Raw genomic sequence first — 24,385 nt, 5'->3', positions numbered from 1 at the left:
CCCCCCCCCCCCTCTTCCGTCTGCTCTTGGCTAGGGAGTGTCACCTTTGTACCGACATTTTCGTGCAGTGTTTTACAGTGAGTGTTCCGTGTTGTGTGTCTTTTGGGCAGTGTTGCGAACGGACATCATACTGTCGCTGGGGGTGATTTTTTTATCCCTTGCGAACAGAAACCAGACTGTCGCCATATTTTTTTAATTGTGTGTCTACTATGTTACTTGTCTAACTCATGTGTATTTTATTAACATTGCTTTCTGTTTTAACTTTCCACAATTTTCCGCCATTTTACACTTTAAGTCACCGTTTTATCACCCATTTTCTTGCTTCTTTGCTTATTCGCTTTTTCCATTTTTTAAAAAAAGTCTGTAGGCTGTAGAGCAGCGTACTAAGCTGCTGCCAGCCTGCCCCCTTAGGGGGGAATTGAAATTCAATAAAGGAAAAAAAAAAGAAAAAACTCAGGGGCCATTAGTCTCTCTGCCAACCACCTAATTGTTGCCTAAAATGCCGCTAGATGGCAGTGCAGGTCTTCTGCGCGAATTTTTGCCGCGTATTCAGAAAAATAGTTGATACTTCTTCATTGTTAGCACTGTTCTTTGAAGTGCGCGCAGTATTCTCTGTAGCTCTTCTTCGTACGACTATTTTTGTTAAGTAATTGCTTATATTTATGTGTTGAACATATATAAGTCTACGAGTAATGTAACTTTAAACTGAAATAGAATTTTCCCATGTTTTACAGACAAATTTCTGTGTGGTTAGTGCTGCTAACCACCGCCCGTCTGTTCCACCCAGTATATTTTCTTCGTATCCATCGAATATGTCTAGCCAAAAGGAATAACTGAGGACGAATGTTACCGAATTTTATTTGAAGAAATACTTTCCAGTGAGAGCAGTGTTGACAGTGATGGCATTGATGGAAATGACCCCACATTCACAACAAGCTGTGCAAGTTCTAGTCTTGTGTGCAGTCATGTGTCGAGCAGCAGTGATTCTCGGGATGACAGTGAAATTGATGACGTCAGTGAAAATAATATTTTACCATCTACTGTTCCATCAACAGTCACGGTAAACTGGAGCCAAGAACCAAGTATTGACCAAGTGCCATTATTTATTGGAGAAGGTGGTGTGACTGCAGAAATAAAGAACAAAGTGAACCTAAAGCCAATTGCTTTGTTTTGTGAATTTTTTGATGAAACACTAATGAAACCCATAGTGTTCCAAACTAATTTGTATGCTACACAGAAAGGCAAAACTTTCATGCCCACCAACAAAGTTGAAATTAAGACTTTTATTGGAATAAATCTTTATATGGGTATCACTAAAAAGCGTAGCTACAGAGATTACTGGAGCACTGATCCAGATCTTGGTGAAAGTTACATATCAAAGCTATTGCCAGTAAAACGGTTTAGTTGGCTACTGAGTAACTTGCACCTCAATGATAATTCGGTCGCTCCCGACAGAAACAGTCAGAATTATGATAAACTGTACAAACTACATCCATTTCTAAACAATTTGAACAGGAAATTCCAGGATTGCTATAAACCACATCAAAAACTTGCTATTGATGAAGCTATGGTTAAATTCAAAGGCAGATCATCTCTCAAACAATATATGAGGGACAAACATATAAAAAGAAGGTACAAAGTGTGGATGTTACGAGATCAGTCGTCATACAACCTTAAATTTAATGTTTATACAGGCAAAGTTTCACATTCTCCAGTAGTGGGGCTAGGATCGAAAGTGGTTCTAAATTTAACCAGTAGTCTTCATGGAAAGAATCATATTATTTTCATGGACAATTATTTTACATCATATGATCTGTTCAAGGACCTAGAATCCAATGGCGTGTACACTTGTGGAACAATAAATCCCAGAAGGAAAAACATGCCAAAACTCAAGGAGGAAAAGAAACTGGAAAGAGGGGAATTCGGTTACAAAATAAGCAATGATGGCATAGTAATCTATAGATGGAAAGATAACAGGGCAGTCAACTTGATTTCAACATGTCATTCACCATAAGATGTGTCCCCAGTAACTCGAAAAATGAAAGATGGAACAATAACCAATATCACTTGTACAATTGTATTGAAAGACTGCAATTCCAGTACGATCTATGTGGATACTTTTGATCGACTAAAGTCAGACTATGCTATTGCCAGGTAAAACAAGAAATGGTTGATGAGAGATTGTTTTTACACTTTTTAGACTGCAGTGTGACAAACTCGTTCATTATGCACAAAGAAATCGAAATGGAGCAGCTCTCCAATAAAGACTCCCGTCGAGTGGTGTACAAAATCTTGCTGGCTCCAAAAATAGTTTCAGTGGCAGCTAATTTTGCTTCTGTATCCCAAAGTAGTATAGCAACCCAGATCAAATCACACAAACCATACGTAGACGAAAGTATTCGCCACAAGAGCAGTATTCATCAACCAGTTCACTCATCATCTAGAAGATGCGCAGTTTGCAGTTCAAAGAAAAATCCAGTGCGAACAGTGTGGATGTGTTCAGCGTGCAAAGTACCTTTGTGTCTGAAAGCAGGCAAGAACTGTTTCAAGAGATACCACGAAAATTAAAAACTAGTTATTTCAAAGTTCAACCACCAAATATCGAATGTGTATACTGTAATGGGGTGGTGGTTACCTGTAGTGATCACATTTAATGTTAATATTTTGCTGTTGTTTACGTGAATTTTTACAAACTCAATCTATAAAACATGTCAAAACAATAAAACAAATGTGTTACAAGTAAAATAAATTTGAAATTGGCAAATAATTTCTCTTGCCCCACTAAGGTAAATTTTAGTGGTGTTTCCTGCCCCTCAAAGAGCTAACGCCACGTGACGTCCAGCTTTCTGTGCATGGCTGACACATCGCAGGTAACATGCTCCCGCACTTTCGTTTATTTCCATCGAGTTATTAATGTGTTATGTTACTTCACCCATCTCGTCCTTAAGTTTTGCAGAGCAGAGTATGAGTTCTTTTATAAAGTACACCAGTGTATCCACAGTTACATTTTTCTGTTTTTTTTTTTGTTCTATCAAACTCTTTTCGCCTATTAGTTTGAAATATAATTATTAATTACTTTCAACAGTCTTTCATTTTCAAGATGTCTGAGTAAACGCTGAAGATGATTACGAAATTACAGGGCAGTGTAGGAACGTCGTATTCGTCGACGAGAAATGTTAGCTAGTTCTTGACACTTTGTTTTCAATTATTTTAACATATACGTTCGTACAGATGGCATTGTCAAAATGTAGGAGAAATCTATGTGACGACAAATATGGAGTGAGCAGTAAATATCAATGCCTACCTGCGCCATTTCACGAACTACCGACAGGCAATATAAAACATCATAGTTTGTAGACAAAAAGTAGTGTGATAAGCAATATTAATTATTGCCATAATTATTGATTAGCAAATATGATATTAAATATATTTGTACGTAATTTCTTGTGCCATTCCACAAATTCATTATGTAACGTTGGTGTTAGGGGAGTTTGCAAGCAGATCTTGGTATTATCCAGAACAATTACTATGATACTACTAACTTATTCCTGTGTAAAATGAAATTTAATTAATCTCAGTATGGCTTTTCGAAGTAGTTTAATTTTACCTTCAGTCAGACTTTGTACACCAACAAGTGTGAGTTGACAAGCCACTGAAGGGTCAATTGTCTTATAAAACAGTAAATGAACTTCAGCTGTGATAATGTAATGAGCATCAGGAATAAGAGAAATGATTTAGAAAACAGTCTGAGTCATGTACTTCACAAACATTTTCAAATGAGAGAAAGCCAATACACTTATTTTTCCCACCTGGTCTAGAATTACGTTTCCCACCTGGTCTAGAATTACGGTGTAAGTTCCGGAAGGTTGAAGTTTCAGGAGCGTGTTCCGAACACAAGATTTCTATTTCTTTTGGATGGCGCAAAGCCAATTTACAGGGACATAGCTCATCTAGACTTCCTCCGGAAATGTGTACTTCGGCACTCAGAATACCAATGAGTCGTTCAGTAAAATGATTTGACATGAGTGCAGAAGAATGTATTTGTGAGGTTAAATACTCTGAAATGGAGAGTCAGTAAACCTGTGTTGTTTAATGAAACGTGGGAAGAACAGGAGCGCTAATGCATCGCAATATCAACCCTGGCTGGCATCCTGTAAAGGGATTGCAACATTTAGAGAAATTAAGGGCTGCCAAGTCGCGGCGTGCAGCCGAGTCCAGCACCAAAGAAGCAATGTCGGCCTGAATGAAGCTGCTGTTAGAGAAAGAGACGGGACAAGAAAGAGGACCGTGACTCTTCTGATGAAATCTTTTGAGGTTTCATTAAGAAATACCAGAATTTTCTATCGTTTTCAAACTTAAACTCCTCAAAATGACTTTTTGTAGTAAAATTTCCTACCCCTGGAGAACTACTTGTTATAGCTGCATGAAAAATTGTGAGCAGCTTTATTATAACTTACTATTGCTATTAAAGCAAAATAATGTCGTTGGTCTGAATGGACGTGACGTTAGATTTACGCATGTACAAATACTTAGTGTAAGAAATTGCTGATGATTTCTTGTGGATGAAACATCCTTTTGTCGATCAGAATATTAACACACGTTTTATTAAATTATTTATCATTATTAGCTCATGGCGGTAGCCGACTATCTAAGCAGTCCCTGAACGAGATGACCCTTGCGCTATTTCTAAACATGGGCGAAGTCGTTCTATCGCACGTGACTCATGACACAGCATGATAGGCACTAAAGTAGCAAACAGAATTTCGCTCTCGATGTGCGCTGACGTAGTCATAATTGGACTACCGGAAATGATGTAGTAACTTTGTCATAGTGTTTTCGTACACATGCAAGCTTTCTTTAGACCAAAAAATATAAATCTATTCATCTCTTCAGTACATTAATCTGTCAGTGCACTCAGTAATACCATTAGTTAGTTTCACTTTCTGTGGATCATTTTGCACGATAAATCGTAATCGTGTGAAACGAGTCACTTTAGATTCACATCGCAAATTAATTTGCAAATATGGCTACATGGCATGTAATACTGTTTTGGCAATTATTAATTTTCCACTGATATCATACTTACAGCTTTTCATTATTCCGAGTGCAGTTGTTGCGACATGAGAAAAAAATGTTAAATTCGGGACAATATTAGATTAAGAACTAGAAATCACTATCCACTGGAAATGAAACAGTAAAAGTGATTCTACATTACTCTTCTTATATTTTAAATATATGTTGAAAATTTCGCAATATTATACAAACTTCATCCTTTTTGTTAACTGCTCTTTCATAATCATGAAAAATAGTAATAGTGATATAGCAAATCGGTAGCAAATGCACATTACTATTAGAAACTGACTGTGGAGGGAAACTTGAGTGAAAGAAGTGAAGTTGTGAATCGTAATTTGATCGTTTGATAAAGAAAAGAAAACGAAAATAAAAGACTGAAGTAAAAACATGCATGTCTCCTCTTACTGGCTTTTTGAAGCCTGCATGGGTAATAAGTAATTGCATTGTCTTCGATTACGTAAATGAAACCCGGGCGCACAAACATCGTAATGACCGCTGAGTGGAAAACAGAGTATTCCATATGAAGATGAGAGACTCGCTTAAGAACACATGGACGGGAAAATAGATAAATTCATTAATTGAAAATGACATTATTTTATTGTAGATAGAAAATGAACAATTATGGCGCGAAAATTTTACTTTGCTCCAGATTATGGACTAAAATAAAGCCTCCTGACAGCGTAAATCTAAGTGCCGAGTCGGAGGTCGATCTCTGATCTTTTCGCTTCGCGGACAACGCTCAGTTAACTCAATTGGAAGGCCCGTAAAAAAGACAGAGATCTGTAATCGACTTCTGAGCTACAACACAGTATGTAGTGAAGGAAGTGCAAAATACCTAAATTACTTCCGTGGCAGTTCTGAAACATTTCGCTTTTTTCGCTCATCCAGAAACCACGATGTTATAAACCAGTACTTGGCTCAAAGAAACATCCATTTCGAACACGCTGGCCGTAAATCAAATCTGCTGCAGCTATAGTAAATGAAATATTTGTTCGCTCATATTATTACATTCGACCCTTTTCATGTTCATCATCATTATGAAGCGTGCGGAAGACTTACATTATTCTGGACTCTTGAGTCTTTTTCATTAAGCAGCGGATACAAAATTCACGTTGTTTTTGCATAACTGTTCCTTTTCAGTAAGAGAGCTAAAAACTAAGAACTACCTTCCTATGATCACACTAGTTATAAGTTGCTTTAGTATTCGTAATGTATGCCTTCTGCAGACTTCTTGCGAAGGTAACCTTGAAATGGGTCAAAACTAGTAAAGAAAATAAGCAAATATTTAAACAAGTAGCTTGTTCCAGCTTATCCTAATTAAAACTGACGCAAATTTCATTCAAAACCTGTAGTTTGCGTCAGCCATACGTCAGTTCAAACTTAAAGGACTGGCTTTCTAAAAATTGCTAAGTTAATTAAAACACAAATTCCATTGACGATCACATTTAAGTAAGTACATTGTCCAATAGGTCTCTGCATTTCAGGTTAACTAGTTTCAAAAGAAACAAAATAAATAGATACAAAGACGAACTAACTGATTACATTTCAGTATCAACCTATAACAAGAATTCCAAGAGTAATTCATAAATGTTTATGTCCAGCGTTTTCAAGCACATCAACATATTCGAGAAAGGCTCTTGTTTAATTTTAACCAGCTCTTTAAGTAGTCAGTCTGATTCTTACCTATGCCTAAGACTGCCAAAGTATGTGTTGTTGATATTCTGGATCTCCCCACAGTGGCAGTGGGCGATAATATGACTTGAATTCTGATGATGATGATGAAGTCCCCTACTCCGTGATAAAGCGTAGGGGACAATGCGGGAGACCCGCACCGCTGTACTAGGCAAGGTCCTAGCGGAGGTGGTTTGCCGTTGCCTTCCTCCGACCGTAATGGGGATGAATGATGACGAAGACGACACAACACCCAGTCATATCGAGGCAGGTGAAAATCCCTGACCCCGCCGGGAATCGAACCCGGGACCCCGTTCTCGGGAAGCGAGAACGCTACCGTGAGACCACGAGCTGCGGGCACTTGAATACATAGAGATGTTACCGGTATTACAAACCACCTAGAGTTCTCTTTGCCAGTGGGATTAGATTTCATATGTTACGTTTGAGCGTGCCTTCGGTATATTTGGGGCGGATACGTCCGTACGACGTCCTATACTGATCTTGGGTCTGCCACGCCTTACTCCTAACTCTTCTGTCCACGTCTCTCTGACCGCAGCAATTAGATTCCCCGATGGAATGCATCTCTCTTCTATTCCATTCTTCGCTGCTTTCTTTTTTTTCAGAAGGTTGCTATTTTCACTTTCTACGATCCTGGCATAACCTTTGATCAATGCAAATCGCACTTTTGTACCGGTCCTTCGCAGTTCTAATATAGTAGCAGCTACCTGGTATGGTAGATAGCTGCTTCCTTTGCCTTTAAAGACGCGGGGAACGAGCCTACGGTTATTACAATGTGGTGAGCATGGATCTCATTGTCGTAGCCCTCTCTAAATTGATCTTACCGCAATGTAAACTGACGCCTCTTTCAGTAGGAGAAATTGTCTTTTTATTTTTAGCGTGGCACCTCTCGCTAGAGGTTCGACTCCTCCCTCGGGCATGAGTGTTTGTGTTGTTCTTAGCACAAGTTGTTTAAGTAGTGTGCAAGTCTAGGGACCGATGACCCCAGCAGTTTGGTCCCTTATGAATTCACACACTTTTTTTAATTATTATTCAAAGGTGATCTGCCAGTAGACACTCTACACAGGGCGAGTCAAGTAAGACGTAACACCCCTTTTACCTCGTGAACGGTTTTAGATACCAAAGTGAGGTTTTCGACAAATAGTAGTACAGTAAGGGGAACGTATTTTGATATGTAATAAACAATCTTAACTCTTGTATCGATCAAGATATTGAGGCAAGCATAATCTTTAAATAGAATGATACACTTAGCAGGTGATTAAGACAGCGTACCATTTGCAATAAGTGGTGCTATTCAGTTAACTTTAATCATGGTTTCAACGGATTTAAACCCGTCTTCTTCAGAAGGCCAGGAATCAAACTTCACATTAGCAAACTGTGAGTTAGTAAACCGATCTAACATCTACAAATAAAATGTGTCGTCAACGATGTGCATATCCATTTGTAAAAGTTACGGCCACTAAACTCAAGGGTTTATCAGATCAGTCAAATCAACCACATAAAATGCCAGCCCATGTTAAGATCTACATGCTGACTGGGCGAAACTTCTACAAATGGATTTATAAGTCGTTGCCGACACATTTCATGTGGAGATGTTATTACTAAGTGAGTGTTTGCTAATGTGAAGTTTTTTTCTTCTCCTTCTGAAAAAGACGGGTTTGACTGCGTTGTAACCATGGTTAATGTTAATTGAGTACCACCATTTATTGCAACTGGTTGGCTGTCTTGCTCACCTACTATTCTGAAACCGTTGCTGAAGTGGAGCCGTGTTCAAAATAGTGAATGATATATTTTTAACGGCATCCGAAAGCGCTTGAGTATACGAATACAGTGATTTTTTTTTGGTCATCAGTCTACTGACTGGTTTGATGCGGCCTGCCACGAATTCCTTTCCTGTGCTAACCTCTTCATCTCAGAGTAGCACTTGCAACCTACGTCCTCAATTATTTGCTTGACGTATTCCAATCTCTGTCTTCCTCTACAGTTTTTGCCCTCTACAGCTCCCTCTAGTACCATGGAAGGCATTCCCTCATGTCTTAGCAGATGTCCTATCATCCTGTCCCTTCTCCTTATCAGTGTTTTCCACATATTCCTTTCCTCTACGATTCTGTGATATAATATTTGTTAACATAGGGGTTCAAACCCTTCGCAAAATAATTCGACACACTGGACTCGCATTCGGGAGGACGACGGTTCAATCCCGCGTCCGGCCACCCTGTTTTAGGTTTTCCGTGATTTCTCTAAATCGCTCCAGGCAGATGCCGGTATGGTTCCTTTGAAAGGGTACGGCCCACAACCTTCCCCAATGCGATGAGACCGATGACCTCGCAGTTTGGTCTCTTCCGCCAAACAACCCAACCCCAGTAATTCGAGAAATACTAAAACTGAAAATCAAGTAGGCCGAAATCGACTATTGCGTTGTAAACACGCTCATGCCGGGCTGTGTCGTTGTATCAAGCCATTCGACTGATTACTTGGCAGCGCTGCAGATCGTTTCTGCTTCAACGTCTCTTGCATACAGACAATTACAACAATGAGGAGAAGTTAAGCATGCTACTTTTACTCGGCGAATGTCAAACAAATGCTGTCGAAATGGCAACGGAAAAGTGCCTGATCATCGAGAGGTGGCGCAGTGGCTAACACACTGGACTCGCATTCAGGAGGACGACGGTTCAAACCCGCGTCCGGCCATCCAGATTTAGGTTTTCCGTAATTTCCCTAAATCTATTCAGGCAAATGCCGGGGTAGTTCTTTGAAAGGGTACGGCCGACTTCCTTTCCCATTTTTCCCTAATACAATGGGACCAATGACCTCGCTGTTTGGTCCCTTCCCCCCCCCCCTCCCCCCCAAATCAACCAACCAACCAAAACTGCCTGACGAAACTGTAGTTGTTTTCGCAAAAACCTGGAAAGGTATGCACGTTTAAGATAGTTTTCCTAAGCCCCACTTGTTGTGCCGAAAGCTAGCGTATGCTTTAGTTCCAATACGTAAAGATCATAGCTGAACCTTAACCTACGTCGTATGGAAAATCAGGTTTTATCTTAGCGTTGGGCTGTCTTCCTGCATGGGCCCATAACTACTGAGCCTGCCATGAGAGCTCTGTTTGGAGTTGTTTACACCACAATCACCGACTCTGACCGCATTGCGTTCCAATTTTGCGCATTTCTCATATTCTTTTGAAAAAAGATTTCATTATTATTATTATCCATATTAACAAGCGCTGTATCACTCTAATTGTCTTTCGAAGAGCTACTGAACGTAGTTTTGAATGTATACAGTTCCTTTAAAACAACTGTACTTGTCCCAGTGTCTCGGTTTATACCAGAGTTCAGAGAGCTATTCGTACTAAACATTTCAGGTCCCTCAGCATATTATCTAATGCAGGAAATCTCGTTTCGATATCGGGAACCGTGCAGAAAATGAAAGGAATATTACATCTTACTTGACTCACTCTGTACCTACGCTTAATAGTTTTACCTATATGACCAATTTCCTACGGTCCAGTGAGATGGCGCAGTAGTTAATAAAATCGAATCATAAACGCATCGACTATGTTTAATTCCCGTCCTATCGATGTGATTTAAACTTTTCGTCGGCTCCCTAGATAAGTAGAGCTGACGTAGGAATAGTTCTTTGACCAAGACCACGGCAGATTTCTTGGCCACCCCCTTCCATCTCAAATCACTCCGTGTCTAATGAGGTGGTCGTTAAACTCTGACCTTCTTTATCTTTCTAACGACTTCAGCGTCCGGGGCGCCTGGACTCTCACAGTTCCGTCTTCCGTGACGTCGTTTATCGCGGCAAGGGCCACAACGATCTTCTGGACTCACCATTCTCGGTGGCTCCCCACCCCGCCACGGTCACCTTCAGCCCGGTGTAGTTCTGGGTGGCAAGTTCGCCGAACGGCAGGCAAATCGGGATCACGTACGCTGAAACACACAGCAGAGATTTGCATGAAACAGGGTCAGGACACGAAGTACGGAGAAAGAAAAATGAAGAGTGTCATACTCTTAATTTTCATTTTGCTGCAAAAAGTACGGACACAGTACAGCTGAAGGAACCGGCTTTATCACTATAAAGAAAGAAATGGTGACTCACAAAATGCTCTCTAGAAAACACACCGCTATAAGATTTTTATTAATTATTCCAAAAACCATATTCACAATTCCTATCGAAAAATTGAGGTAGGAATCAGTTCACAGACTTTGTTTGCATGCAGTGATAAATAGTAGAATATTTTACTCTGTTACACTTTTAATGCTATTACTGAAACATATGCTAAACAACATAAACAAGCAGTTTAATCTCTCCATGCAACACATGCGATTAGTGACAATACTAAAATTTAACAACTGAAGTAAACATTTTTGTCTCATGCACTATATCTACTACTATATGGTTTTTAAATACAATTCCATACAACAAAACGACTTGTTCAAAAGTAAATGTTCCAGTTTAGCAATAATGTTAGCTTTGCTTCCAGCTAGACATTTCATATTTTCAGTACTCCGAGGCACCACCACTTTTTAGTGCGACGAAATAATACTAATTTTCATTCACAGATACAACACAAAAAAGCAGCGACAGGTTATTAACATATCATAATCAAGGCACTTTCCTTTTATATTGCGGATATGATATGCAGCACCACGCAAAATTTTTAAAAAAAATAGTGCAATGGCATAAATAAATAGCAGAATAAAATTAAAATATTACCACAAGTGTCGCTTGTTGTTCCAAGTAAGCTATCGAAGTTTAAAAATAGAGCATTCAAATAACTGTCACAAAAGTGATATAATGGCCTTCTAAAATCACTGACTACTTACAGACATCGCGTGCTAGACGTATGCAGCAGCTGTAACTGCTCACTGATGTCTCTGAGATAAAACAGGTATGAGAAGAGCGCAGATGTGTAAATTCAATAAGATTAATATATGTTCTGAAGACATTTCAGCAGAACAAGAGGAAGCTGCAAAAGTGGAACAAGCTTTCATTCTGTGATAAGTGAGAAACGACGTGTTTCAAATAAGGCCTTATAAAGTTTCTGCAAATTTTATACCATACTAAGTCACTCTTGTGTGCCTTCTTTACTGTGAAATTCTGAGATACTCTACCAACCATGTACTATGCTCGCATTATGCACATGGATTTGCTTGTCACTCAGGCGCTACCTACTCTCCTGCGCTCTTGGTTCTTCTATTTATCATTTACTTCTCCACCAGGAAATGCTTCAAATGGTTCAAATGGCTCTGAGCACTATGGGACTCAACTGCTGTGGTCATTAGTCCCCTAGAACTTAGAACTACTTAAACCTAACTAACCTAAAGACATCACACACATCCATGCCCGAGGCAGGATTCGAACCTGCGACCGTAGCAGTCGCACGGTTCCGGACTGCGCGCCTAGAACCGCGAGACCAACGCGGCCGGCGGGAAATGCTTCAAAGGATTCATTTCTGAATGTAGCTATGTTTTCGTTTGTGAAATTATTGTTATGTTTCGCAACATTTGTGAAGTTCCAATCTGTTCTGCGTTTTTATTTTCGTTCTTATTTGGTAAATAAGATGATTCTCTGTCTTTCCTTTAGATATATTTGTTCTCAGATTTACCTACAAGGAGTTGCACATAATTTGCAAGCAGTTTATAGTTTGGCCGCTCTGATAGGTCCATTGCTTTAGGAAATGTTCTGTTGATTCTACGCACAATTGTTTTGTCTCGACAGTAACTTGATTGTGACTGTTCAACGTGCCCAGTACTGTCAAAAACATATTCGAGCAAGATTTCTCATTGTCTCGTGTTATCTGGTGTCTCTATAACATCCTTAAGAAAAGACTGTACGCCTGCAGGCTCTCTTGCCTGCTAATAGCTTGTTTGTTCTTGTCGATCGGCGCCTGGTCTCAGGTGAATGTCAATTCAACACAGCGGTGTGCCGCAACGTCTTGATGGGATGCTCCACGCATCCAAACATCCGATAAGCACGCTCCTTAATAAGCCGTCCGGAAGGCAGGAGCCATCTGGACAGCAGAAAGCATACACAAGTGTCGGAGAATTGAAATACCACGAGCCAACATACCAGCAGCAGTAAGGATGCTCATTCTTCCTCTAGTCAGCTGCTCTGTACTGTCATCTGCCTATTTCCCCCTACTCTGTAATTCGTCGCTTTTTATGCAAACCAATCGCCCAAATAAAGCACGGAAGACAATGTCATCAATCCCGTAACATCGCGTTTTGCTTTGCAATTATTCTGGTATCGCCTCACCTCTAATAAATGTGGAGGACACATAGCTGCATACTAACATTCTGAAGTTCATTTAGTGCGCGAGACATGATAATATTGTTGCATATGTGAAAGAATATACACAGTGAGTCATAATTGATAGCAAAATGTGCCACTGTGAAAGTATACGGAAACTGTAGCAAAAAAGTTTCCAGTAAACATGCGCTCGCAAACAACCCGTTTCCGAGAAAACTGCGAATGAGGGATTACGAGCCGCTACTGACTTCAGTACGAAAATCTGTCCGAGTTAGTACATTCTAAGACAAAAAAAAGAGACACGCCACGAAGGGATTATTTGAATGTGCTGGAAATCGGTAGATGTGTCGTACACAAACAAACAATTACAATTTCAGAAAAATTTGATGAAAAGAGCTTCACAAATTGAGCAACTCATTAACGCGATAGTCCATCTCTGGCCCTTAAAAGCACTCCGTCTTCAGGCCACAAGTGGCCCATCGGGACCATCCGACCGCCGCGTCATCCTCAGCTGAGGATGCGGATAGGAGGGGCGTGTGGTCTGCACACCGCTCTCCCGGTCGTTATAATGGTCTTCTTTGATCGGAGCCGCTACTATTCGGTCGAGAAGCTCCTCAATTGGAATCACGAGGCTGAGTGCACCCCGAAAAATGGCAACAACGCATGGCGGCCGGATGGTCACCCATCCAAGTGCCGGCCATGCCCGATAGTGCTTAACGTCGGTGATCTGACAGGAACCGGTGTACCCACTGCGGCAAGGCGATTGCCACTCTGGCCCCTACGCAAACAGTTATTCGGTGTGGCATTGATGACAGAGTTGGATTTCCTCCTGAGGGATATCGTACCATATTCTGTCCAGTTGACGCATTAGATCGTCAAAACCCCGAGCTATTTGTAAGGCCCTGCCCATAATGTAACAAACGTTTTCAATTGGAGAGACTCCGGCTACTTTCTGATCAAGGTAGCGTTTGTTAAGCACGAAGACAAACAGTAGAAACTCTCGCCGTGTGCAGAAGGGTATTATCTTGCTGTAATATAAGGCCAGGATTGCTTGGCTAGAAGAGCACAAAAACAGGGCGATGAATATCGTCGACGTACTGTTGTGCTGTAAGGGTGCCACTAGTGACGACCAAGGAGGTCCATGAGATAAACTGACACGCCATAGCACCACTCCTTGTTGTCGGCCCGTACATCAGGTCAGGTTGGTGTCTGTGGCGTCTCCAGACACGGCTTCACCCTGGAATCTCGTTGACTGGAATATAACTGTCTTCAGTTATGAGTCCCGCTTCGAACAGGGCCCCAATTACCAGCACAGACGTTGCCATCCGTGACACCCTTACAGCACAATGGTACTTCGACGATATTCAACATCCCATTTTAACTAACACTGTTTCAATATCTTCTGCACTTTCAGCTGGGACTGCTACATCACTGGCACATTTCAACACATTTTTTTTCTTTGGTCATGTATTAGTATATCTGTTAGACATCTCTGACTTTTTAAAGTGCCTTTACTACGCACAGGTAAAGGCAATCGCTGATAATGCACTGTCTTGTCTGTCGCTTTTTCGTTTCTGCTCTTCTTGTTGCTTTGTCCTTCCATCAAGACCACAATAACTGCTCCACTTTGGTAAAAATTCCATGTTATTCTTCGATCTTTATAGTTAGTTCTTGCTAGTTTCAAGACCTGTTAGATTCCTTTGCAGTTGCTAATACAGAGTTGCTTTTCCAGTATAGAAAGTGATCTTCTGAGAGCAAAGCTCCAACTTCCTGCTCTATGCGGCCTGGTACAGTTGACGATATTACTTCAGGTGCATGAACAAACAGACTCAGAGTTCTGTAGTATTCACAGCTTATGGAATTTGGGACTGGGTAACATAATATTTCTTTTAGAAATCTCTGGGCAGTTTTGCTTGTTCGTATAAACTGTACACGAAATTAAATATCTCATCAGTACAATCATAATATTTTAAATGAAAACAGTACAATTTTCTGATGGATGTCCCTGAACTGTTAGGGGAAGCGGAGGAAATTGTTTCAAAAAAGATATTTAGAAATCTTATCCTTTTGAATCAATAGGCTGGAATCTGTTTCCTTACACGTACCTATGTCATGCGTGTTCTTTAAGGGGATGACTGGCGGTGTATTATTGTACCGCACATTTTTCAAGGCTTGGGATGATTAGAAAACTTTCGAATGATTAAAAATACATTACTCTTCCTATGCACAGAATAGCAAATATTTTATCGCCAGATGAAGACTGTCTCTGAGACACTTTGCCATAAGAAATGCAGTGAGTTTAGAATGTTTCAAATAGCCAACTACAAAGGATTTGGGGCTATTAGCAAGTAGATCGAGTTTGCTAATATAAGATAATAATTTAGACATGTCTTTTTTTTAATAAGGATGAAATGTTCTTCCCTTAGTTTAAATATGGGAAATGGATAACTTTCTAATCAGTTCAACATTCCTTCAACACACAGAAAATCACTTCGTTGTTACTTACCAGCTCTTTAATAAGCAGGTAACAACCTAACCACCGATTAGGAACTCCATCGCAGTCCATTCACATGGACATAAAATCGGTTGTGGAAGCTGAAATCCAGCAACTAAACCTACATTTCCAGACTTGATATTAGAGTTTTAACAGCGAGAGCAGTTGGAAGGATCGGATAATGTCTTGAAAAGAGGTTATAAGAGGGATATTAACAATAGTAATACAAGAGTGAATGAATGTAGTGGAATGAAATATCGCGATGATGATACAACCTACTTAGATCACGAGACACTAAATGAGGTCGATGAGTTTCGATGTTTGAACAGCAAAATAACTGGAGATTGTCGAAGTGGAGAGGGTGTGAAATGTTGATTTGTAATAGGAAGCCGGCCGCTGTGGACGTGCGGTTCTAGGAGCTTCAGTCCGGAACCGCGCTGCTTCTACGGCCGCAGGATCGAATCCTGCGTCGGGGATGGATGTGTATCATGTCCTCAGGTTAGTGAGATTTAAGTAGTTCTAAGTCTAGGGGACTGATGACCTCAGATGTTAAGTCCCATAGTGCTTTGAGCATTTTGAACCATCTTGTAATAGGAATAAAAGCGTTTTGAAAAAAAGAAAAAGAGATTTTATTTTTCAGGTCCGCCTTGATCACACAATTACACTTCAAAAAAATATTCAAATGCATGTGAAATCTTATAGGACTTAACTGCTAAGGTCATCAGTCCCTAAGATTACACACTACTTAACCTAAATTATCCTAAGGTCAAACACACACACCCACGCCCGAGGGAGGACTCGAACCTCCGCCGGGACCAGCAGAACAGTCCATTAGACAGCCCGGCTAATTCCGCGCGGTTTACACTTCACTATTACCGGTTTTCGCTACTGCGATCCTCAGATCATAAAATATTCTGATGTAATATCGACGTCAAACTAAGCATGTAGGTACACAGTAAGTGCACTTGCTATGTACCCTACATGTTTAGTTTCACGTTGATACTACATCAGAATATTTTAGGATCTGAAGATGGTAGTAGCCGAAAGCGGTAATAGTGAAATTTAGAAGTTTGTGTGATCAAGAGGGACTTGTAAAATTAAGTGCCAAAATATGATCACTTACTCATTTTCAAACTTTATGTCTTCAATTGATAAAAAAGAGATTTCTAAACGTAGAATATAAATTTAGGTTTCAGGAAGTCTTTTCTGAAGATATGTGAATTGAGATTAGCCTTTTACGGAAGCGAAACATGGACAATAAGTAAGCAAGAAGATAAGTGTTTGAACGTAGTGCTACAGAAGAAAGTTGAAACTTAGATGAGAGGATGGAATGAGTAATGAAGAGGTACTGGATCGAACTCGTGTCTCAATTTGACTAAGAGAAGCGATCGGTTTGTAGGACACGTCCTGAGGCACCAATGTATCGTCAAATTCAGTAATGGAGGGATGGTTGAATGGTTCAAATGGCTCTGAGCACTATGGGACTCAACTGCTGTGGTCATCAGTCCCCTAGAACTTAGAACTACTTAAACCTAACTAACCTAAGGACATCACACACATCCATGCCCGAGGCAGGATTCGAACCTGCAACCGTAGCAGTCGCACGGTTCCAGACTGCGCGCCTAGAACCGCGAGACCACCGCGGCCGGCAATGTAGGGATGTCTGGAGTGCAAAAATTGTAGGGGGAGAATAAGGTTTGGATACAGTAAACAGTTTCAAGTGGATGGAGTATGTCGTAGTTATGCAGAGATGAAGCGGCTTGCACAGGACAAAACAGCGTTGAAAGCTGCATCAAACCAGTCTTCACACTGACAACCTCAGGAACAACAATACTAGACCAACAGAAACTTTTTTTCTTTATTGAATTTCGATTCCCCCCGAAGGGGGCGGGCTGGCAGCAGCTTAGGATGCCGCTCTTCAGCCTACAGACTTTGTTTTTTTAAAAAAAGGAGAAGATAATATATAATGAAAACAGGCGACAAAATCTGAGACGAAGGGTAACATGGTGAAAAAATTGTGTAACTTAAAACAGAGAACAAAGGGATGAACGTGCTAATAAAATACATATGAAACAGACAGGTAAAATAATAGACAGACAATTAAAAAACACGGCGACAGTCTGGTTTCTGTTCGCAAAAGACATAAAATTCACACCCAGCGATAGCATGGTTTCTGTTCACAACACGGAAAAAGACGAAACAACACTGAACAGTCACTGGAACACTGCACTAAAATATGACATACCACAGCCGAGAGCAGGTGGTGGGAAACTGGTCAGATGATGGGAAAATAAAAAAGGGGGCAAGTTGAGGAAAAGCGATGGGGGAGGGGGAAAGGAGCCAATGGAGGTTGAGGACCCATAAGAGGAGTGGGGGGTGGTGGGCAGACGCGACAGGGACTGGTGAAGGCAGAGGACGGGAAGACAAAAGGACTTGGGGGGAGAAGGGAGGTAGGGAGAGGTTAGGCAGGGAGAAACACAGGACAGAACGGGGAGGGGGGAAGAAGGAGCCCAGGGAAAGGGCGGAGGAAAGGAGGCGGGTGAGGATCAGAGTTGATAGGAGGGATAAATGGAGGGAGAGAGGGCATTATCCGGGAGTTGATTAAAACCACCTTGGGAAAGGAGGTGAAGGGTGTAGAGATGGAGGGTAGGCGGGACACAACAGTGAAGGCATGGCAGGGGGCGAGGACGGGAGAGGAGAGGAGCAACCCAGGGGGTGAGGGGGAGCAAGGCGGCCAGAGGTGTAGAGTATGTGGATATGTTCAAGGAATAGGAGCAGATGGGGGAAAGGAATGAGGTCATAGAGGATTCACATGGGGGACACGAGGCGTATACAGAAGGCGAGGCGGAGTGCATGATGCTCGAAGATCTGGAGGGACTTATAGAATTTTTTGGGGGGGGGGGGGGGGGAGCAGATGTCCAGGTGGGACTGGCATAACAGAGGATGGGACGGATTAAGGATTTGTAGGTGTGGAGGTTGGTAGAGGTGTGCAACCCCCATGTCCGGCCAGAGAGGAGTTTGAGGAGTCGGAGGCGGTTGTGGGCGTTGGATTGGATGGAGTGGAGATGAGGGATCCGGGTGAGGTGACGGTCAATGGTGAGGCCAAGGTAGGTGAGGGTGGGGGTGAGGCGGACATGACGGGCGCAGATGTTAAGGGAGAAATCCAGGAGCTGGAAGGAGCGAGTGGTACGACCTATGATGATTGCCTGACCAACAGAAACAGGTATTAGGAAACTGATATACGAAAAACCGTATCTAAGCGCATACGAGTACGTAAATGTAGCGACTCGAACATTGGTTAGAATGATGACCTGTGAGTCGCATAACTTCTGTGCTGTTTGACGACGGTATCTATACCTACATGCATGCTAATCAAATGATCATTGTTTACGTTGATGTTGCAGGGAGCAAAATTGGAATCAGAAGTGACGGTCTCTTCGGAAGACAATTGCGACAGCGATAAACTATGAGAATGGAGGCCGACCGCGCAGCTGGTTCCTGGATACCTCGAAGTCGGCAGCGCTGCCAGCTGAGACTAACCTGAGAAGCGCGCCTCGCGGTCGAGCCGGACGAGCGCCACGTCGTGGCGGAACTTGGGCGAGTTGTACTGCGGGTGCACGGCGGCGGCGGCCACGGCGAAGTCCTGCACCGGCTCGGCGCACTGCACCTCGTCGCAGTCCGGGTCGCCGCGCGCGTCCACCTCGCCCAGCCGCACCGCCTTCCTGCCAACGCACAAACACACACGCACTGCACTCCAGACCTCCATGAACACCACCTTGAACTTTGACAAATACGAAGGTAATCCTAAAAGTAAGGTATCCTATTATTTTATAAGTACAGAACTCTGTTTGTGTGGCAGTTGGTCACACTGTTACGATGATAGCTTCACGCGCTGTGTGTAAACATGCGCATGCCGCGCTGAGGCGCTCAGTCTTGGCTTGGCAGCCGTTGAGAATGGAGCACCCGTTGGATGTTACCGCCAAGTGCGAATTGCGCGCAGTTATTCGGTTTTCGAACGCAAAGGGCGCTGCGCCGATTGAAATCCGTCGCCAATTGACGGAAGTGTATGGTGAGTCGTTCATGGATATCAAAAATGGTCGTAAGTGGTGTAGAGAGATTGCAGCTGGTCGCACCGAAATTCAGGACGAACAAAGGAGCGGGAGACCGTCAGTTTCTGAGGAGACAGTGTTGAAGGTTGATAAAGCATGCGTGAAGGTCGGCGGATCACCATGGATGATCCCTGCACGTTGGATCCTGAGGTTTCCCGAAGCACCGCTCACAGGATTTTAACGGAAACATTGAACTACCGGAAGGTGTGCGCGAGATGGGTGCCACGCATGCTGACTGAGGACCACATGCGGCAACGGATTTCAGTGGAACATAATCACCCACCCATCCTATGGTCCTGACTTGGTGCCCAGTTCCCTAGGTTAAACGAACATTTGGCCGGAAAGCGATTCAGCACCGACGACGAGGTGAAAGAAGAAGGTCATAACTTTCTGAACAGCATGGCGGCTGCTATGACACGGGCATACAAAAACTGCCACACCTTCTACAAAAGTGCATCGACGAAATGGTGATTATGTCGAAAAGTAGCTGTAAACTGAAACCATTGTAGCAATAAACAGGTCTATGTACTTATAAAAAAATAGGAGACCTTACTTTTGGGATTACCCTCGTACGTACGCCCATTAACTGAAAACTATTAGCTTTTGACAAGTTCACCGAGCTTCCCATATTTCACAACAACTAGACACTTGTTAGCAACTGAATTAGCAGTGGTTCGCAAACTGGAAGTGGTTACCCCTTCAAGAGTAAAATGACATTTTTAGAGAGGTAAAAGCAAAAGGGTTCAGTCGTGTTTCGGTCACGGAACTAAATTATTTTTAAAATATTACTCCTATTTTAACTTTTCCCAACGACTAAATTTGTTTTTCAGATACTAGCATTAACATGCGACACAATGTGGTGAATGTTACAGTTTGTAAAACGAATGTATGAACAACATCTTCTTCACATAGTCCACTCAGTACACACGTTTCTGTACTTTGTACCACCATTCTGTGACAGTAAAATTGAGACAGAGACACATGCTGAAATATCTTAAACATCTTACCAAAATGGTTTCTCCGAGTTATGGCCCTGAGCACTATGGGACTCAACTGCTGTGGTCATCAGTCCCCTAGAACTTAGAACTACTTAAACCTAACTAACCTAAGGACATCACACACATCCATGCCCGAGGCAGGATTCGAACCTGCGACCGTAGCAGTCGCACGGTTCCGGACTGCGCGCCTAGAACCGCGAGACCACCGCGGCCGGCTCTCCGAGTTACAGATAGTTCCCAAAATGGATTGTAAATTGTTTCATTATTTACTTCGCAATAGATAAATGAAATGATTGGTAGCGCAGCACAACAATAACTATGTAATAGTTACTACATTGATGTGGGGCCTACACATTGTTATCATTATTAATACTGATGAAATGAAATGCCGTGTGGCTAGGGCCTCCCGTCGGGTAGACCGGTCGCCTGGTGCGAGTTGACGCCACTTCGGCGACTTGCGCGTCGATGTGGATGAGATGAAGATGATAAAGACTTCTCAACATTATTATTATTATTATTATTATTATTATTATTATTGGTGGCAATGGTTAGACACAGTAGGGTTGCCAGCCTGAAGTCTTCCAATTCCCGCCATTTCAGAAGTAAGGAGTCCAACAATCAAGTGATTTACAAACACTAGGTGTACAGAATGAGATTTTCACTCTGCAACGAAGTGTGCGCTGATTTGAAACTTCCTGGCAGATTAAAACTATGTGCCGGGCGGAGACTCGAACTCGGGACCATTGCCTTTCGCGGGCAAGCGCTCTACCAACTGAACTACCCAAGCACGACTCACGCCCCGTCCTCACAGCTTTACTTCTACCAGTTCCTCGCCACTAAATGTACAGTCCACATTTTAACTCGTTTAATTTTAAATGGGGATACAGGGCCGGGATGAATCAATTATCATTAGGGAGAGGAGTGCTGCAGGGCAAACACGTTTTGTAACAATCGTCTACCCTCAATGCAGATAGTCAGATTTTTTATCTCAGCAGGTCCTGTAGGCAGCATTCGCGACCCACTGAGAATCGCATCATTATGTACTAAAAAAGGTTGTCAGAAATAATCAGTGCCAATTGTCTCAATAACGCATTAGTTCGTTGTTAAATAAAACACCTACAAAAAATTAAACATCATTTGTCTTTTGTCATTTTAATAATAAAAATGTTCAAAAAAAACTCATTTTCATTCTGCAGTTTAATTAGGCGCTAATGTCGAAGATGGTGGTGACAGACGGTGGTCGTGGGGTGGGTTATTACCTAACACCTGACTGCACTTAGGGGTAGTGGTCCCAGAAAGGTTGGTGACCCCTAAATTACACATACTTTAGACTGGTCACCGTACACTCCAGCGCCGTAAAGGCGCGTACAGCGACGTCGATTCGGATGAAGTGTACTACATGTTTTATTAATTATTTGTTTACTTTTATTTTATTCGCTGACGTTGACAGATTACTTGCCACCTAGTGACTAACAAGATGATCGTAAGAACTTCCCCTCACCGATTTGATTAATATTGACAGGATGTGTAGGGCACTACTAAGACTGTAGACAGGCAGAAACAGCTCTCAACCGCTCCCGAGAAAATCGGGTTAGAATATTTTAGACACGCGTATATACTTCGTGCAGTCGCTGGTAATCGAAGAGTCCGCAGCCAAGCGAGTAAGCGCGTAGTTTCATAAGCATGTGTCAGGATCGAATCTCGCTGCCGTGACATTTTTTCATTCCTATGCAAGTCTAACATCTGTGCAAATTAAATATTTAATGATTCATTTATTACTTTTATGCTTCAAAAAAGGGCTCATTTAAACCAAAGGTGAAAACATCAGTTGATGAGTAAGCATGTAAATATATCTGCAACGTCCAGCAAACTCACAATAACACTACACAAGAATTTTCTGTCCGCCGTCATGAAGCCATATCTGAGAGAGAAGAACTATTTATTTTTCTCCTTGATTCGTGGAGAGGGTGAAGTTACCAGAATTCGAACGATGATGGAGAGGGATCTGTCAATATACTCCGCTGGTGGAGCCTTGCGAGAGATCTTCTAGAGAAGATTTATACCCTCCGCCGGAGGTTCGAGTCCTCCTCCGGGCGGGGGTGTGTGTGTCGTTCTCAGCCTAAGTTAAAGTTAGTTTAAGTAGTGTTCAAGTCTAGGGACCGATGAACTCAGCAGTTTGGTCCCTTAGGAATTTATACACATTTGAACATTTGAAGATTTATATAAAAATACAAGTCAAACATCACCAGTTGTCTGCGCAGGTAATCGATGATACATTTCAGTACACGCGGTACGCCGCCAAATTGCGTGATGAAAGAGAGGCGTTTATGAATGTAAACCAAGTTTATTTTGCAATAGACACATCGATAAAACTGTGCAGATGCAAAAATTTGGCAGTCATTACGTGTGCTGTATGCCACAAAAATTATTATTTCCCATTTTATTTTTCTATGATCAGTATCATCTTGATTCGTGTAGTGTAACATAGCTTACACATTGTAATCGTCACAAATACACAGAGAAAATGACCAAACTAATCTGATTGCAAGTTCTCGTGTATCCCCTGTTTCCACTCTCTTAACAAAACACCTTTTGTCTTCATCAGGACAAAGATTTTGAAAATAATAAATTAATCATTAAATATCGATATATTGCAGTCATAATAAATCTTTCGTTAGAATTACGCAAGAATGAAAAAAAGTATCGGGAGCGAGATTTCATCCTGAGATCCCGCGCTTTTGAAACTAAGTGCTTACTCGATCGACTGCAGCGTCTGCGGATATAAGCAACGACTCAGATATAAATAAGCACGCGTACCATTTTCTAACTCGATTTTCTCGAAAACTGTAGAGAGTTTTCCTGTTTACATTTTGTAGTCCTAATCATGTTCTACGCAACCTGTCAATATGAGTCAAATCGGCGTGGCAGAGCTTGTATGATCCCCTTGTAAGACAGTCTTGTTATCACAGTATTAAATTGTACATATACATAATATAAAACTTATTGAATTTCTTAGCATTTTTACAAAGTTGTAGCATACTTGGGAAATTAGTGCTAACTGGGACACGGAAACGCTAAAATTATGTATTAAGAAGGCAGGAAAATATGAAGGTAAGAAAGTGTTCTGATTTAAAGAATGCCACCACCCATGCTGAGGATTAGCGAGTACCTCAGAAAATAATCGAGACTCTCGCCCCTAGTCAGCCACTACCCCACGTGTCGGTACTCTCCATCAGAGAGCGAGGACCTCAGCAATATTTTGATCTCGTCGTCCTCAGATGGCGTTAGCCTACATCTGGCTTAGGTTATTCTATACAGCAGCGAGTGCTGTCCTCTGTTTCTAGAGTCGTCTTACAATCTAACATTAATGTCAAATAAACACTTGTTTTCGTAACACCCTGGTGACCATGCGTTTAGTACTTATTCTATGGTTGTGTGTCATTGCCGGTGTCGCTGTCATCTAATCTGCCACCGCTGCCACTGTCGTTTGTCTCGCTAGTATTGTCTGTGGACTCATTGGTCGCCTGCGTCCGTTGCTGCTTGTATGCCCGGCGCTGTTGCAAGCACTCTTTATGCAGCGCTCTAGGTATTGTCTGCAGAGTCGGTGAGCTTTGTCCACAAGGTCTGACCTCTAAATTGTTTTACGTCGTCTTGTGAGTGTGCTAGTCGTCTCTGCTGACAGCCACGGGGCAATATACGATGGGCTTCTTAAGTAATAGAACACGTCTTTTTTTCTGAAAGCAGGTTTATTTTATTCAGTTTTCCAGTGC

General features: G+C 41.9%; 1 protein-coding gene across 1 annotated transcript in view; it reads right to left on the bottom strand.

Moving 5' to 3' along the window:
- The window catches only part of LOC126349011 (uncharacterized), a 231,270-nt gene that overhangs the window by 6,865 nt on the left and 200,020 nt on the right, over positions 1-24,385 (bottom strand). The window contains exons 6-7 of the mRNA XM_050002405.1: positions 19,049-19,230; positions 10,593-10,691 (exon numbers count right to left, since the gene is read on the bottom strand). Coding sequence (XP_049858362.1) covers positions 10,593-10,691; positions 19,049-19,230 — 281 coding nt within the window. The remainder of the gene's footprint in view (positions 1-10,592; positions 10,692-19,048; positions 19,231-24,385) is intronic.

This window comes from Schistocerca gregaria, chromosome 1, assembly GCF_023897955.1.
Source record: "Schistocerca gregaria isolate iqSchGreg1 chromosome 1, iqSchGreg1.2, whole genome shotgun sequence".
In the NCBI taxonomy this organism is placed as follows: domain Eukaryota; kingdom Metazoa; phylum Arthropoda; class Insecta; order Orthoptera; family Acrididae; genus Schistocerca; species Schistocerca gregaria.
This window is presented reverse-complemented; position numbering and strand designations above follow the sequence as displayed.